Here is a 19,307-nt window from a genome sequence, read left to right on the forward strand (position 1 = left end):
GGGTCTTCTTCAATAGAAAGTTACCACAAGCTAGCTTAATAGCTTTAAAGTCTTAATAGTTTTCTGGTCCTCCAAGATAACTTATTATCTTTCAAATGTATGTATTATATTTCAAATTATCAGACTGTAAAGAACTGTAGCTTATTGTAAATAGGTGTTTCGCTGATTTTAACACTTTAATTTGGACAATATTGTGATTCCATTTAGCATCCATTTTAGATAAATCCTTATCTTAAACGACAAACGTGTCATGGATCAAATTAATTGGCAGTTTAGCGTGAAGGAGCGGTCACACATTGGCTAGTCTCACAGGCCCCGGGAATACAACTCAGACTACACAAGACTACACACTGGCAGAGGGGAAGGAGCTCGGCTCACCCAGCTCTGGGGGAAGCTCCGAGATAGGATTACCCTCCAGCAGCAGTGTTTTCAGATACCTGAAGAAACAAAGGAGCAATTTCATGAGCAATTACAATGAATCTTGTATTATTAGTAAGGGGTGTGAAACTGGAGCGAATGCTGTTAAATGCTTGTAAAATGTATCTCTGCACCACAGCAATCTTTGATAACATGCAGGATCCTCATAAAAGTGCAGACACATCACTACCTGTGAGAGCCAATTCCAGCTGGAAGTGATCCAATGAGGTTATTTCTGAGGTCCAACCACACCAGGTGGGGTAAACGTGCAAACATTGAATCTGGAAGATTGATTATCTTGTTGCCCTCAAGATATAAATCCTAAAATAAATAGGCAAATAAGTTACATTACAACTAATTTGCCAAAGTGGGCAAAATATTTTTGAAATACAAAAAAGTAGTTTGTATAAAGTATAGTGGAGGTATGAATTGTGTGGTGTTTATGGGTCTACAGTGAAATCCAAACCGACCTTTAGTGATCTATGTCTTAGAATAGTTTCGGGTATTTCGTTCAACTTCCTTCTGCTTAGAAACATTGTCTGTGATTCAACATGTGGAGAGCGCTCTGTGTTGGGCTCAGCATTCTCGGTAAGCACGGGTAGCTGGAGGCTCTCCAGGGTGTTCCCATATCCACGACTCAGCTGCAGGTCTGGAATGTGCTCTTGCTCTGTGGAGGCCATTCTAGGAAACAGTTTCACCATTAAAACACTATCAATACTATTTTTTTAAATGAATGAAGCCTTCGTTGAATTTGATAAAACGAAGGCTTCATTGATTTAAAAAAATCAGCTTACACGCACGCACAAACGTGATATCATTTGTAGTTTATAATTCTTCAACGACACTAATTGCATTGCCAAGAACAGGATGATTTAACCGGGATAGCAGCATAACTAGCATTACACCAGTACACTAAGTTAGCTGTCACTCAACCACGCTAACCGTACACACAGCCATCGTTACTTTATATCAACCAGGATCAACCATACTCACCGCTATAAATAGATTACTACAGCAGATAAAGATATAATATAATATAATATAATATATAATCTCGATTACGAAGCGCTCTAGTTAGAGGGAAGTAGTTCCAACAAATTAGTAACCATAGTAACGAGAGTAACAATACGGCAGCTGCCAGCAGTCAACCACAGCGCAAATTGAAAATTACCGTCTATAGTAATATTAGAAACGATGCAATTAAAAGCTAATATATTGTCTTATGATCTCTGACATATTGTATATAAGGCAAGAAAGTAATAATACATATAAACAATAATACAATTATACAGGTAACAATTAATAACAATACATGCTGTAAACAGGCTACTACTATATATTTTAGAATAATAATTGATACCAAATAAAAAAAAGCAATAATATGCTATTTTGTCTGTACAGCCAGGGAGTTAAAGTGTTAACCCTTTTTCCATCAATGATCTGGCACCACCCACCCATCTTCTAATTAGATTCGCTGAATGTCTGAATCCACAGAGGTAACAGGCTACACTCAGGCTGCACTACAGTGAGCAGACAGCACTACTTCCTCTAGTAGGCGGCTAGACCTACAGTCTGAGGTAAGCGAGTCCGAGAGGCTGTTCCTGGATCTTGACGAGCACGACAACACAAGCTGCTACGTCGACTCGACCACAGTATACTGGCCAACAACTGGCACGCTCGCAAGGCTGGAGAACACAAGTCATGTGGCTGAATGGACACTGAAGACAGCAAAGCATAACGCCAAAACGAGCCATTCCCCGAGCATCATCAATTAATTCAGCGTTCACTTTGCAGTGCAGTCTATTCAATTGTGTGTGTGTGTGTGTGTGTGTGTGTGTGTCTGTGTGTGAAAGATTAAGTCGGTAGGGATTAAATGCAAGACATAATGGGCACCGGGAGTGTGTTATGAATTGATCCGCGTGTCCGAGACAGAAGTGTAGTTTTTAAGGAGCGAGGAATGCAATCTGAGCTCGCGTCTCAATGTTTCACTGGGGCAAGTGGAAGAAGAGGATGGGCGCGAATAGCTCCTCAAAAAGACCCGTGTACGACGAGAAGGAGGATGGTAAGTATTTTAAAGTGTTTTTTGGGGGGGATATGACAAAAACTGAACCACGATACACATTTACCAGTTGGAACGGAGTTTTGAGGCGATACTTTGACCGTCTAAGTTATAGAAGTTGTCACCGAGCGGAGGGACTGAATACATCTGTCACTGTTGGATGTAGCTAGTTTCGTTTTATGGCCTGTATGTTTACCATTGGCTGTTTTTGGGAGAAGATCCCCTCCCTGGTCTCGCTGCTTGTTGTGACTAGAGCAGGCTGGGGGTGTGACGCCCAACTTTACACGGATAGACACAACGCCTGCGTCCAGATGGAGAACCATTGTTGTCCTTATGTCGGTTGTAGACTATGTCCATTGATGTGCCTGTTTAGCTTGTTCGTATCGCAGAAAACTTTTATTTTGGCGTAAAACAAATGGCCACAAAGGTGTACATGTGTGTTTGTCACTACGCACTCAGTTGGCTATGGAGCTCGTTCTGGTAGGCCTACTCGCGTGCGTTCGCGTCTTTGAAATCGGAGCAATTGAAGTCTTTGCATTAATTGCATAATTAAGACGAGCTTAGCACCATGCGTGTAAGTAATGCTATTTGATAATATATGTCATCAGTAAGCCTCTTGGGAGTGAAGGATGCTGAATAGTTATTCCCGAATTAAAATTAAACAAATATGGTTAGTAAGTTGAAAGGATACAAAGTATAGAACTTGACGCGTTGGAGTGCATTGCATGCTCCCTATGTTTTATATGGAGGCTATTGCTTTTCCCCAAAACGCCAAAGAATATAGCCCTGCATAGCAACCGCTTCCTTTGAAATATGAATATTACGTTTTTCCATGTATAATCCCATTACACAGATGCGATGGTTCAAAGATAACACTCATACGTATTAGACTCTGGTTTTCAACCGTTTTATTAAGAAAGAAGCATCAAAAGCTAAACAAGGCAACAACCATTTAAAACGGGCTTTGCGTGTTTCTCTGCATTCACGATACGTAAACCAATGTCAATTGTATTACCCCGCCTTACCTAGATATGCATTGACGTTGATAACCTTCTTTAAGCCCTTTCGCCCTGTTAGAGCAATAACACCATCAAGCCATTATCTAGCCTGTCGTTTGCAGGCATCTGTATACTCTACTACTAGCCCATTTCACACTTGCTCATCATAGGTTCAAGGATGTGAGTGATAGTGTTTCCTCTCATGGCACTATACACAAGTGTGTATCTGGCAGTGTCACTAAGTAGGTCACTGATGGTTTAGGCAATGGGAGTCAAACACATTGAGCAGTAAGCATCTGTGACCAACTTACTGACTTCACCGACCAAAACTTTATTGTGTGTGTGTTATAAATACGTTCATCCAGCTCATTCTATACTATGGCTGTTGCTTCAGTTTACATGCTGAGGAGATGACTCTCAGGGATTAACGTCTTTGGTAGAAAAACACATTCCTTAAATATGGCCTATTTTGTAGACCAGCTGGTATGAAGAAGAGAAAGACATTTACACACATTTAACTGCCTATGCCTATATTATGATGATTTGGCTGGCCTTTCGTCATTATCTTAAAGTCATTTTGCAATTCTCCCGGGCTTAATAAAGGGATATTGTTGAGTCCATACACATTAAACAGAGCCTTCTGCCCTGAGGGTGTCTTCAACGTGAGTCTGTTGGAGTACCAGTGGTGTCTCTCTGCTTTCAAGCCAATATTTTATTCTCTCAGATGAGGCTTAATGCCACAAAGTTGCATAGTGTTGTGTAGTGCATCCTTAAGGTCCATCTAGGGGAGCCTATTTGTGCTGGGTCCTGACATACAGTTTTGGTGTGTCCGTTTAGAAAGAGGCTATTCAGGGAGAAAAAAAAGAATGTTGTATTTAAGTGAGAGGAAGAGGGGTGGGAAGTCTGCTCTAGACATGCACTTGATATTTTGTCTGGTGTGTGTGTACGCACACATGTGAGTGAATCTGCACCTATAGGCTTGTATCACCAAATTGTGATGGCTCCCTAAATGCATCTCTGCCTGTATATCAAAGTGTGTGTTTGTGTAGCCGCCTGTCTCTGTCAGATATGAGTGCATAAGGCATTGAAGACACATTTGGTTGAGGGATGAAGACCGATAAAGAGGGAGATGGCTGATTACTCTCCATGAATACTGAGTCCTTCTCATTCTTTTCATCTTCGCAGTAGCCTCACATCTCTCTCTCTCTTTCTTTTATCTCTCTCTCTTCAGCACTCTCTCTTCAACAAAGTGCCTGTAGCTACGTTAACGGTCCCTCTCTCTCTATCTTCAATGTAATGGGACCATTGTAATTGTCCCACTAGTGTGGAAATGGTAACATACTACCCTGGAGCAAGGCTTCCGTGCAATATTGTTGTATATATAAAAAAAGGACATTTTTCTACATTGACTAGATTAGTTGTGGTGTCTGTGTGTGTGTTTTGTTAACAGACACATAAATGTGCAAGCATGACATGTAGTGCAATGCTAGGCAGTGAAGCAGATGAAAATGTATGGCTTGAACGTTTCGAAGACTTGTTTGAAGACGGCGACTGTGTTCATATCATTACCCTCTCAAAATATGTCTCTCATTATAATCTATAAGCGCTTCTTTAATTTTGTTCACTTATTGACATTTTTCTACTGCCACTGATCTTGGGTCATGTTTACTGTTGCTGCAGTCATTAGAGGATAGAGTGTGATCTGACGTCAGCCAATCAGTGGGATGTGCTTGATCACGAGGCATGAGCCTATGATAGTGTAGGCCCTTAAATGGCAGCTAGTGCCATCACCTCGGGTGAGCTAGTTTAAGAAAAATGATTGCAGACAAATTGCAGACATTCAGAGTAGAATAAGAGAAAGGTTAGAAAAAAAATCTTTACCCATGTGTGTTGGATAATAAAGGCAGAATCGACGAATGACCTTTGGCATACATTGAATTTGATTCGTTTTTAATCAGTTAAAAATGCACACCGTCATGCACTTAAACCTTGTGACTTATTGAAATGTTGTTCTGTAGTCAGTATTCACAATTATCACAGACGCAGCTACTTCTTTGGCACAGAATACCAACTGCGCAGTCTCTACCTCCGTGAGCAGTGCCAGGTAAACACCGGATCAGAACATGTGGATTTTGTTGGCACCATTGGAAAGGTCTACCCAGCCATTGCAGCTTGTATGTGCTTCCCTGGGTTAGACCAACAAAGATACAGCTATGAGATTAGCAAAACACTCGTTATGAATACAAAATTTGTCGATATATTAATCGCTTTAGTCCCCCCCTCTTTATCAAAAGTCATGGCTGATCTGCATCTCGACAAGATTATTACAACAATTAACCTAGGGTCTTCACAAACCGGCCAAATCCTTTACAAAGCATGTCTTATCGATGCTATTGCTGTTCTCAAGCTGCCTGGCTACGTCACTCCATCTCCCGGGGAAAGTGCTTGCCGAAATCATCCCATTTGAGGCAACCGATAATACAAATATATATATAATGCTGATTTAATGATTATTTTTGGCTCATAGCCCAGCATACTAACACAAAGTTACAACTAGCAAGTTTATGAATGTCATAATTCATCCCTAATCTAATACACTAACATGCATAGTAGCCTTATTCTACATTTGTAATGGGTTTATAAGATATGGAACATGAATGGGGAAAAAGTGTATTGCAGGCAATTGCTTACACCCTGTGGCAGGAAAGAATGTACCAGCTCATGGCACAATGGAAATAGACGTTATAAGATGAGCTCTCGCCTAATTTATTTTATTTTGCGGTGTAACCTTAAAGCTCAACGTTTTGGGAAGTGGTTTTATTGGTTTTAAAAATCTAGCATTTAATTTCTTTCTAGCAGTGTCAGTCAGGGTGATTGAATTTTCAAGGAGACCATGTAAGAGAGAGAGCTTGTAAGAGATCAGGGTTCTAGCAGAGCCAGAGTGTAGGAGTCTTCAAAGAGATTGGCTCTGCAGGATACCAAGATGAAAACGGCAAGAAGTGTGTCTGTGTCAGTGTGTGTGCGCCTTGGTGTCAATGCACTGTTTAAATGTAAATTATATGCGAGTGCGCTACTGTTAGTGTTAGTGTCAGCAATATTGTGTGAACATTATGTGAGCATATACTCGCAGTTCAGCAAAGGAAAGGATTAGCAAACACGAGGGAACACAATTGAGATTCACCTGTAGGCCTTTCACACATGCACCGAATGTGTGAACACAAATGTCAGAATCAGCCACTCTGGAGTTTACACTACCAGCTCCCTAGTGTAAACTTTGCGTTATGTCCAGCCTCCTACACACTCTACCCAGGCGAAACCCCTCGGCTAAAGTATACAGAGCATCTCCAATATGTGTGAACACGTCTGACGTGGCTCATCTCCTGTTGTGTGTTGCATGTGTGAAAAGGCAACTCATCTCCGGACCTGATTCTCCAGAGTTCATCCAGAGTTTGTGTGAAAGGCCTACTGATGTATCTGGCATAAACCGACATAGTAACATCTCTCTCTCCTATCATGTGACTGCCTCTTCAACCCCCTTTGTTTCCTAGATAAAGAACAGTATAGAGTATTGTCAGCAAAATGTCATCCATACAGTTCTGTCATCAAGAATACCCTGGGTCAGGTTTGACATAATCTGAGCATAATCTATAATAACAATAAAGCAGCACCGCATCATCTTCAGTCTAACCCTAAAGCATCCTGCTTAAAGAAACACAGAGTCTATATCTTTGAAAATCATTAGGGTTTTGGGGTCTTTGGCCATTCATTACATTTGGTTCAACTTTAAGCCCACTGCTCAAATGCAGTGCTAGCTAATTCCCACAGGAAGTAATGTGCGAGAATGTAAGTACACACAAACACTGCATCCATGTGCTGGCAAAAGAAATGAGCAGATTAAGATGGTGAGGAAGGATATAGATTTAGATCCCGGGAACCGATAATGCTATCATATGTTGCAATCTAGAGGATAAAATACACACACACACACACACGCACACGTGCACACATGTGAGTTTGTGCAAGCGTAGGCATAATGCATAATTTTGTTTTGAGTTATTTGTGCTCATTTGTGTTTAATTTCACTGTTTAAGATGAGAGAAACTTTAGAGTCCAATATTTCATTTAATATAATTTCTAGGCTTTGCGCAGTGACTCAAATTGCAAAAACGTTTTGGCTTTTCTGATTAAACGCATAGATCTCCAAAGATTTCAATGTGTTTCTAGCTGTCATTAACATTTGAAACCTATTGTCGCCCACTAAAACAAGCAAATGTAAAGACACGTTTACGTCCTGATATACCTCACCCAAAGGCAGATCATTGATTGTTATAAAATACCATCAAACAAGAATAAGATTGAGAATGAGCATTATAAACATGAGGTTTATTTGATGAGTGGAATGACATCTTTGATAATCATAGTTTTTTTGGCAGGTAGTGTTATAAAGAACTTGTATTTAAGTGGCAATAGCAAACATGAAACAATCTGCAACTATATGCATTATTTTATTACAATTATTTTGTCATGATATCCTTAATATCAGTCTGACACTATAACTGACAGTTATACCCATAATGATATCATTGCCCATCAATAAATACATGAATAATATAATCAACCATGATGAGTTAATCAAACCCTTTCAATAGTGTGACGGTTACATTTTTCTTGAGCTGAGGTTACCACCATTTATATCATATTAGCCGCTGGTATGAACCATAATTGACTGGTGCTAAGAACCACATAATGTCATGCTATGATATGATTAGCATTTGTTTGGGTCCCATTGGAGATTGTATTTGGCCTGAGGACTAGCGGTAACAGTGAAAGAATGGGGCCAGAGAAAGGTGACTTCCAGCATCCCCATGGCGGGGAGGAACAGTGAGGACAGGATGTTGACAGGTCAGCACGAGACGAGACAGAGGACAGGACGAGAGAGGACAGGACAAGTGGCCTGTTTTAGCCATACTCCTTGGTGTCGGAGCACAAAGTCACACACACACACACACACGCACACGCACACGCACACACCACTATAACATCTGTGGATCTTTTCAGCATACGTGTCACCGGAGGGTTTGTCACGCCTGCCTTGCCATCAAACGTGCACACACACACACACACACACTTGTGATGAATCTTGAAATATGCCTTGCTGAATGAATGCTGAAATATGACACCATCAAGGCTGACAGTAGCTCCGCCCCTCCAGCTGCCCAGCAGACCCCCTGGGGAGTGTGTATGCAACAATCCTCCCTGGCTATATGGATCTCAACGGCATTAAAATACAGCACACACTTTGTGTGTGCGGGTGTAAAGAGATGTATATGTTAAACTCAATCACATAGTGAGTGTGGAAAGACTGAGAAAAGTGAGTACTTGTGTAGGTTCTGCTATAAAGGGAAGGGATAGCATGGCTTGGGTTGGGGCTGAATGCAATATAGGACCTGACCAAAGCACTTGTCCTATTTACCTGTGTGAGGGCAAACAGAAGTAAGGTGTATCTGGGCCAGAACACTGTGTGTTCTGCTTTAGCCCCAAAACACTGCAGCTGAGGGGGAAAGAACTAGGCCATGGTGGCCATTTTATACACATACACAGTATAGTGTCTCATGCACATGCTCACACAGCTATGTCAAAGTACTTTTCACCTCCAGCTCATTTTTCGTCACAGATTAATTATATCACTTTTTTTATTCGTTACTGAGGTGTTAACTGTATTATTTCCGAGCCCCTATGATATCCTCACTGTGGAATCAGGACATACTCGGTATTATCTTGTTGGGCTGCCAAAACCTTTTTGTTTGTATTTTTGCCATCATGCCATGAATTTATGTCAGGTATCTTAAGTACTGGACTCTAATTAGAAGCAACATTTGCATAACCTCCTTTATAATAGGCTTGGAGTCAGGTGATTGCAGCAGTTGTTGATTGTCGAGGTAACCATCCCTTATAGCTAGAATAGTGGTAGGAGAGTGTTGTGGTGAGGATGTTTGACAGTGTCAGCAGCCAATAGCATCCTTGAGCAAAAGGCTTAAACCCTGGTGTGTATTGATATAACCAGGATACTGAAATATGTAAACACTGTGTGTTGTAATTCTGTGGTCAGCTTGAGTCTGGTTCCAGTGTGTATTTCCTGAACCCCTAAACATATAATCATTATCATACTATAAGGTTGAAATAAAAACAGGCTTCTACTGCTCTATTTGCATGTGGTGCTGAAAGTGAAGACATATAATTCAAGTCTTTTCACCTCTGCCTCTTTGCTTTTCCCTTGCAATGAACTGAACCGAACATTTCATGGGCTATTTATACTCCAAGTATTCATTGTTTTCTCCTTCGTCTTGAAGTCTCCATCTTGACAGCTATTTCCTCCAAACACCTCTCCAAAAGTCAGAGATGATCCCCTTATGTAACCTGGCCTACACACACACACACACACAAACACAAACACGCACATGCACACGCACGCAAACATACACACACACACACACACACACACACACACACACACACTGTTGAGAAGGTCAATATGGTATTTTAACCCTTTACGTGTGGTCAATTTCTTTAGTGGGACATGTCACGGTCTGGTGGGTTATGAGTCTAAGGGGAGTTGAGTGATGAATGTTCTCTCTGAAGCTGATGACCTGGTGGCCAATCTCATTTTGTTGGTGGTGCTTGCTGCTGCGCCCTGTTCTTGTGTCTGCTGATAGAAAAAGGTTATCCATTATACATTGTGATTGTTGGTTAATAAATGTGTGGGTCAGGTGAAGTTGCAGCTGCAGTTAAGCCGAGGAAATCTCGAATCCCGTTGGGTCATGGAATGTTTATCAGACATAAGGGCTGTCTGATGTTCAATAAATAAGACAAACCAAAATAAATAATTGATGTGCCAATGTCCATCGTGGGAAGCTGTGAATTGTACAGGAATTTCAGTCAGCCCATCAAGTGCTGGGGATTTGGTCATGGCAAGCTCAGAACTTTCCAAGCAGCCCAATTTGTGGCACTACTCAGGGTGCAACAGAGAATTACCTTCTCTGAAGTGTGTGCAGTATGCTTCAGCTGCCCAGTAGACCAAGGTAGAAGTATACCGACACAGCCTGCTGCGGTGAGCACGTGTTTGTGTGTGTGTATGTGTGTGTGTGTGTGTGTGTGTGTGTGTGTGTGTGTGTGTCTGCACGTGAGGGTGTGTGGAGATCCAATTTCATGTCTCCCTCTTCAAACCGACAGCATTGCACCTTGTTTGTGAGGATTCACTGTGCATCCGCAAAACATCTCCATACCCGACTTAACATTACAACTGGAGTGCATTGCTTTAAAGGAATAAAATCTGGCTGTGTTTGTCTTTAGAGACGTACTGCTGTCACGCACGTATTTACAAATATTTACATGTATTTGCCTGTTTTGATACATTTTTCACATGTATCACACTTATACTGTAGCTCCTGTTCCATTAGCCCCCTAAATAAATGGTTCATCATTTTGTTTAATTCACAATTTGAACAAAACATTGAATACTTATTATTTGCTGCTCATTGCTTCAAAAATGCCTTTCTCGGATTTAAGTAATGAATGTTGCTTCTGGTAAGTCGTAATGAGAATTTCTAAAATTGTTCTTGAATGTGAAGCAGGGAGCCCTGAGTATTATTGCTATCAGATGGAGGGAGAAGCAAAAGGCATAAAGTTAATGGAAGATGAATAATGATTTGCTTGGTTGTGAGGCATCGACCTTGGCTGCAAATTGTAATTGCAGTAAATTTAGATTTGTGTTGCTTGTGAATAATTAGGGATGCAGCAGTATTGGCGGCGGTCCAATTGTGTTCTCATGAACTCGTGCTGGCAAAATCTTTCAGATCCAACCACACCAGATACCCCTTTGCGACAACGTGACGTTAATCTCTCGTCAGTGGAGCAGGTTGGGTGGATGAGGAGCATATCATCGGTGGACAGATGAATACATGTACCTTGGCAATCGCATCATTTTCATATAACAATCCCGACACATCGAATCAAATCAATTTAACAATCGTTAGAGAGCGATGAGGACGGTGCAGAGAGGTATGGACCGGCCATCTGTGACAGTGCTTCGCAGCGATCACTGTTCATCTGTCCTTGTGTTTGTTTCCCACTTATGAGTGGAGGTCTTTGCCATTACTGTGTCACCCCCAGTCGGTGAAAGCAATCAACTCTGTAGTGCTCTTATTTATTCATCCCAGGCTGTGTTGGAGAACCCACACGGTTAGGTGCATTAGCACTCCAGAGTGCTAATAGGAAAACCATTCTGATGCCACTCAGTGATGATAGTGATTAAGGTAAACACCGGTCCGTCAAACGTGGTCATTAGCGGGCCGGTGAGAAGTGCCCCCGTATGGCTGGTCAGAATGTGGACAACTCTGTGACAGCAATCGTTTGGGTTGATCCACCAGATGTGTCGTAAAAAACACAGCTGCTGTCAAATTCTATGCCTGCATGGAAAATACATGTGTCTCTAGTCAGGCGCAAGCAATATAACCATGGTAATGAATGGTGTATTAATGGTGGAAAAAAATCAGGGGCATTCAGTTTTGACCCATGCCCATAATGGTTCATGGTTATTAATCAAAAAAAGAGCACATGCTCCGCAGACTTCCCAAAATATTCCCATTCCCTTCCCATATATTCCATCGTGAAAGCAATAAAGCTTTTTCTGATTCACAAGTAGGCATCTTTTTATCAAATTATATTAGAACCATATTTCCTGAATACCAATCTTAAACTGGGCCTTCCATGCCTTTGATGGCTGCTCATCACCGGGTACATGTGCCAGGAGTACCTCTATTCCCCGAGCCCTTAAAAGAAGATTAAGGCCCAAAAGCATGAAATATTCAGTAGTCCTATGGGACAAACAGCTTGCTGTGAAGAAAAGTGTTTCTTTTTTTTTTTTTTTGGTTTATGTATTAGGGGTGTAACGATACACAAAAGTCACGATTCGGTACGTACCTCGGTTTTTAAGTCACGGTTCGGTATGTTTTTTCGGTACAGCAGTTTGTTTTTTTATTAAACAATTTTTTTATTTTTTTTTATTTTTTTATTTGATTTTGGATTTGATTTATTAAATTGTATCAAACTAATGCTTTACACAAATGAAAAGACGTTAAATACAATTGAGGATAAAAACAAGTCTAGGACTTATTTCCATTGTGGTCCTCAACACAAAACATCAGGACAAGACAAGACAGTCACAGAATGTGTGATAAAATCAATAAAAAAGTCTTTCATTTCGGTATGTACCGAAATTAAATGTGCATCGAACCGTTATACCCGTACCGAAAAAATTTGGTATGAATACACGTTACACCCCTATTATGTATATATTTCAGTTCCACCGTAATATGCAGTGCCACGCGTACTACTACATTGATAATCGAGTCTAGGTCCTGCACCAAACCTTTTGAGCAAGGCGCCCTCGAGTCGTCATCAGATAAAGGTTTCCCTATAGCTGCCCTGTTAGAATCTGTTGTAAACCAAGGCATCCAGCACCTCATATTGAGATGAATGTGATGTGCTTGGAAATGCTTGTCTGTCTGCGAAATATGAACCTCTGCTTGGGCAGGGGGCCATGGTTCAACACCTGAGTAGAGGCCAGTGGATTGGAATGAATGCAGAGGAATATTTCCCAAACGGAGAGCAGCAGAGGATCGATGCTAGGAGGTTTTTTGATCTGGGTCCAGTGCGCTGTTGTGTACAGGGAGCAATAGGTGGGAGATTTGATTTATTATTGCTATGGTCTGCTCGGAAGAATATAGCACTGGCTTTGCAGAAGGAAAAAAATGCTTATACCGTTAATACAGTCTTAAACTGCGTTTCAATTTTATAGTGCTGCAATTATTGTTTTCAATCGTTCACCTTACTTACATATAACTATTCAGTGGGAGCCATTTATCTTAGGTCGATGACTAGCTTATTCATGTCATGCTCTATTTAGAGTAGTAATTGTTGAATAAACCCATCTCACTGCATTTTATATTATTGTCTGTATGTGAATATATGTCCCTCAAGGTTTCTGCCATTACACAGACTATGAGTGTACCCTGGCGTAGCCACAATACAGCACAGCTCTGTGATATTTACTGGCTCAGTGTGAGTCAATGGGCTCCGGGTCGGCTAACATCGCAGGTATTCAGTTGCTCCTCTCTAAGGGTATAACACTCTGGCTTCTATTTCGATCCTATATGAGGCTTTTCCAACACACGCTCGATGCATCCCAGCCCAGACAGCGGTGGGACGGTAATCACAGTGTAATCGTCTAAGGGGATCATTCCTCCTCTACGGGATAGTGGGCAGATTCAAATTGCTGCATAGTGTAGTAGCCTGTGGAATCACAGCAAGAGCTGAACATGATATCCTGACGTGAATAGTTTCGTCTGTTTCAGCCTGGGAAGGCGACACAGATTCAAGATTATTTTGTGTTTCCTCTGTTAGATTGTCTGGCCCCGTCCAGCAGACATATGGCCCAGGTTGGGCCAATCCGCAACCATTTAATACTTTGGGGCGGGTTTGATTCAATTACTGTACAGAGGAGTGCATGTAAGCATTTTTCAGGGAAAAACCAAGATGGTGGCAGTGGATGATGAATGGTCTCTTGAATCCGCTGTCGTGAAAGTATCGACCAAACTGTCAATTTGTTTAATACTACGAATTACGTCCAGAGATTTTTTTTGCCCTGCACTCCATGGAAATGGAGGTTCCAGACAAAAAAGCAGTTGAAAATTGGTTGAGCAATGTCAGGCTAGCCTAGCACACACCTGTACAGTTTGACACAAATCCTCATGTCATACTCTCCCCACGCTTATTCTGCTCATGGTTAGCTATTCTTGGTTACCCCTGCTTGTACTGATTCCACTGGTACTACTGCAAATCACCAGAACACACCTATATTTAATTTTATGCATTATGGTTATGAAGAAGTGAAACTTTATTTCCTGTACTAAAAACTGTACTATAGTGACCACTAAGCAGAACCAGGCTATGACTAATTCACTTGTTCATCCATGTTAGCTGTTTACAAGAGTGGCCAACATGGGTTATTTTACTATCACATACTACATCATAATATTTAACCCTAGAGCAAGTGTTTTCATGTCTCTTCATTACTGATTTGTAATGGATAGTGTATTAGCAATCAGAGAACCTAATATATACACCACAACACAGAATACCAATCACCATCACCAAGCTTTTGTACGCAGTGAATCTTGGCCTCTTAGGATCTAATATGTGAGCTTGAGCATATTCCAGCATTCATGCTTTTGATAAACACGCACACACACGCACGCACGCACGCACACGCACACGCACCATTCCTGTCCCTCCCGCTATTCTTTTTGCCGGGAGCGAACACTGTGATTATGATTAATAAAGAAGGCCTCATTAAAATTACATCACTTTAGGATTCATAATTCATGTCAAAATATGACTGAAGATGGTTAGTGCCACAGAATAAATTAGACTTTTTTTATATTTTCAAGTCACACAGTCTCTCGCCCCTGGTTCATGTCGTAGACTATCCTAAATCCATTCTCTGGTGTTTGGTGTCAGAAATTGTGATTACTCCATGGCTTTTCTACTTTGCCGATTCCTGCTCTGTGACAGACCCATTTGAATGACAGATCTTCAAACAGCATTTGTATTTTATTTCCTTTAACCATTTTATGTCGTTGTGCTCATTCATTCATTATTGCTATTATCACAGTAAAGTTATTATTGCTATATCGCAATAATAACACTCTTTGCAACTTTGAACTCCATCCGGGGTGTAGCTTTGTATTATATATATATATCATTTAATATTCAGTCCTTTGTTGTTGTTTTTTTTTATCTAACAACCTTGGTTGTTCATGCATAATCCATACCTGTTCACCTTACAGTGAAAGTAGGGATCCCTCCTTATCAAGCTTTCTTCTATTTCCCTCTGGATTAAGGAAGGTTTCTCTGTTGAAGGGAATACAAATAAACTAAGACCAGACGTGCATTGTGTACTGTTAATATTCTACAACTTGAATGTGTAGATACTTCACCTATTCAGTTGATTGTTTTTAACACCTTTTTAAGAAGAATGAATCTCAGCACGTTCTATTAATGACGTCAATATCCTTTCCGTTGATGTTCACACTTCATGTCACAACCTCATTTATATACTGTAGTGCGACGTTGGGCACATCCTGCTGTATTTCCACTCTCTAGCTGGAGCTGGGACTGTGAGACCTCATTAAATCACCACCACTCACTCTAAAGGCCACTCACTCCCACTCCTCGTTCCCCCACCCACCTCGTCTAAGCCTTTAAGTTTGCAACTTAAAAAACTTCGGACAGGACAAAGACAGGTCGTTTCTGTCTATTTCCGTTGCCCTTTTTATATCAGTTGCCCCACTACACTGCTGCCTGCGATGCAGCATGTATAACTTTGGGGAAACAATGGCTTTCTTGAATGAGCCAAGCACTTGAATTCCCCCTTATCATTATGCTACTTCTCTCTATACCATTCTCTTTGAAAATAACTGGAACCCTGTCATTTATTCTAACCAAACAAAGAGGGAAACCTTTCTCTACTACTACTACTACTACTACTACTACTACTAATAATAAGACTACTACCAGGTAACTGTCAACCAAAAAAAAGGAAAAGTCAACCCATAATATTTCACTTTGAGTCCACCATGTTGCACTCACCTAACCACGAGGATTCAACTAATTAACTTTGGAAGAGGCAGCAACAACTATGGCAGTCATGCCATTATACAGTAAGGAATGTCCACCTCTGCTTGACTCCCATGAAACCCACTCCAAGATCATTGGGCCGGTTGTCACGGTGATCCGAGCCGCTATGTAGTGAGAAGGGATCACGGGACGGGATGGCGAGACACGAGCAGCCAAAATGATTAAAAGAGCCATTTTGATTTAAGATGCTATCTGCCTCATCACTGGGGTGCCTTTACAGCCGCGGACTTTGTGACAGCACTCAATTAGAGGGTTATGCCGTGCACACGCACACACGCACACACACATCCGCACATACACACACACATCCGCACACACGCACGGCCTCATGCCAATATCCGCTCATCCCACATGAGTCAGTCACACGTTAAAGGGACACCCTTGCAAGATATCTCGTCAGCTGCTACCCGACCGCCCAGTGTGTCAGCAGCTTCCAGCCCCCAAGAGAGCTGGGAGGAATGTCACCGAACTCGCACTCGCACGCACCTTCATCCTCAGCATTTGCTGTCAAAGCACTTTTAGCATTCCTCGCTTTCCTCCTTTTTCATATGGGAGACAAAGCTGTTGAGCTCAACCCGACTGAGAACCCGGAGATGAGACTGTACAGGAGCTAATTCACATCAATTCACTTATTTCCAAACGCGTCTTCTGGTTTCTCACTTAATCCAGTTGCCTCGACCAGTTCCTTTGGTTTCACTGAGAGCAGCCACGTATACCACTTAACCTGGGGTTCATCCAGATTGACTCTGTGTCCTCTCATCTGGCCTCTCCCTGGGTATCCTTTGTTACATCTTTCAGACCAAATGTAACCCCCAAATGTAACAACAAGAAGTATAACACAAGAACAGATGAAGGCCAAAGAATCTGTCATTGGAAAAGATAAATAGACTGCGCAGAGGACTCCTACTTTTTTGCTAGTTGGGCTGTTGAATGATAATGCCAGCACATTCTGACTGTAGACCAGGAAATTAAACCATTACGATATGTGGCGTAGACCTCCACTATTGTCCATAAGTACGTTTAAACAATGAGAGGGTTGGAAGTCTACACAGCTAAAGATAAGGGTGAAATTAATATTCTCAAGACGGAATTATACGGAGCGGGGGAAAAGCATTGCTGCTTTTGATCGTTAAAAAAATAAAAAAATTAAAAAAAATATATATTGATTTTAGGCTGGCTTCATCTAGTTATATAGTACAAAAATTTAAGTATAGGATGTTATAGTGAAGTATAAAAATAAATAGTTTTTTCCCTTTCCTTTGGTTAAGTAAATCCGTACTCTGGATGTACTGAGAGACTTCCTTTGTCAGATGGTAATAAATATTATCTACATATGAATCACCTGCAAATGTGCCAGCAAAAGATTTGTCACTGAAATTCCAAAGAAACAATTCACAGATGGATTGAACAGTCCGTTCTCCTCGGACTGTGAGTGTTGCTGCCGATGCCAGACACGGACCTCTTTGTGGGTGTGTTGTGGTCTACCAACATTTACGCCCCATGGCACGTTGCACAGGGGGGGGGGGCCAGACATGTTGGCTAGCTGCAGACCTTAGCATGGAGAGCCTTTTGAAGGTTGGATGGACGGGTTGAAGAAGAGTGACGTCTCTGCAGTAGTAGTTCCAGCAACATGAAACAAGGTTGATTCCCACCTCGCAGTACCACCACCACTCACACCCGGCGTACATGAAACGGGCCCTTTGTTTTTTTGTGTCAAGTCTCTCTTTTCCGGTGAATCATATTTCAAAGAAACCTCTCGGTGGACGGGGTAAATCAATAATAAGACTGAGATCTAATTTGACCTGTTTGTACCAAACAAAACCAGATCCAGTGTTTCCTTTTCCTTTTCCTTCCTGCTCAGACAGGGATAAATTACACAAAATGATGTAGTGTTCGTGTTAGGCACCAAAGCATGATCGATTTAACCTTTTAACACAACAAGAAATTAGCAATTAGCGTATAGTTGTGGGGGAAAAAATCTATTCTGTTCATTATCTCTATATTTTGCGCACACAATTATACATAGAGTAGCGCAAAGTATTGCAATATTAAAAAAAAAAAAAAAAAAAAAAAAATATATATATATATATATATATATATTTAGTTTACTCTGATAGTATGTAGCATGTTGACCAACTCCTTTTTCTCAACAAAAGTGCCAATATTCCCAAAGTAATTTAACATTTTGGTGGATTACCTTGTTGCAGCCAACAGGACTGGACTCTTACACATTTTTGTTTATTTTTCTCAATTTGATTGAAGCTCTAAGTTATTATTAGCTCTAACTTATTTATATGATTATTCTCAGGTTAATGTTTTTGCATGTGTAGACGATAATATTGAGCCAATTCCCATCCCAGTACATACATATTTGATTGTGTAGTACAAAAGTTACAGTATTATGAACCCCAGATGTGTAATGGCTACAAATTGCAGACAGAAATCTGTATTTGCACTTTCATTAGTGGGGAAAAAATGTGGCATGCGATTTGTTGTTATGTTATATTGTTATACCATTTATCTTATCTATTTATCGGCTTATTTATCAGCTTTTGCTCTGTGATGCACACAGGTGTGCATTCACAATAGTCACAAAAAAAAAAAGTCACAAAAAAAAAGACATGTCTGGCTCTGTTGTAAATGGTTGTACGGCAGCAGTGAAGCAGCCGTCTGTAGCGGAGCGATGAAAGACACACGGTCAGGATGAGTCATCGCTCACCATTGCCCTAATGAGCAACTGTGTAGTGCACATCTGACGCAAATCGACAAGTGCTTGTTTCCAACGGGTGCAGGGCTCGGCCCGATCTATTAAAGTGCATTCGCCCGGCATGGCAGAGAACTGTCAAGGAAGTACCAGAAAAAACGACTAGAAACTGGAACAAGTCAAAGCCTCATTGATTGACCTTTAATTGTATGGGGAGGCATTATCTACCCTTTATCTACCCGTCTAGAATGCATACTAATGTGACAGACATGTGAAATGATGCGGTCATCCACACTTTTTTCCACATCCTGCTTTTCTGTTACAGTCTTTGATTTGAGACCATAAGCCCCTGGCTGGAGGGAGATAGGAGGAA

General features: G+C 41.1%; 1 protein-coding gene across 1 annotated transcript in view; it reads left to right on the forward strand.

Moving 5' to 3' along the window:
- Window positions 1–2,397: 2,397 nt before the first annotated feature.
- Window positions 2,398–19,307, forward strand: part of stk32c (serine/threonine kinase 32C) — a gene marked incomplete at its 5' end in the record, with an annotated part of 61,662 nt that continues 44,752 nt past the window's right edge. Inside the window, one exon of the mRNA XM_084470631.1 lies at window positions 2,398–2,479. Within this exon, the coding sequence (XP_084326757.1) occupies window positions 2,398–2,479 (82 nt within the window). The remainder of the gene's footprint in view (window positions 2,480–19,307) is intronic.

This window comes from Micromesistius poutassou (assembly GCF_964030765.1).
Source record: "Micromesistius poutassou genome assembly, chromosome: 7".
In the NCBI taxonomy this organism is placed as follows: domain Eukaryota; kingdom Metazoa; phylum Chordata; class Actinopteri; order Gadiformes; family Gadidae; genus Micromesistius; species Micromesistius poutassou.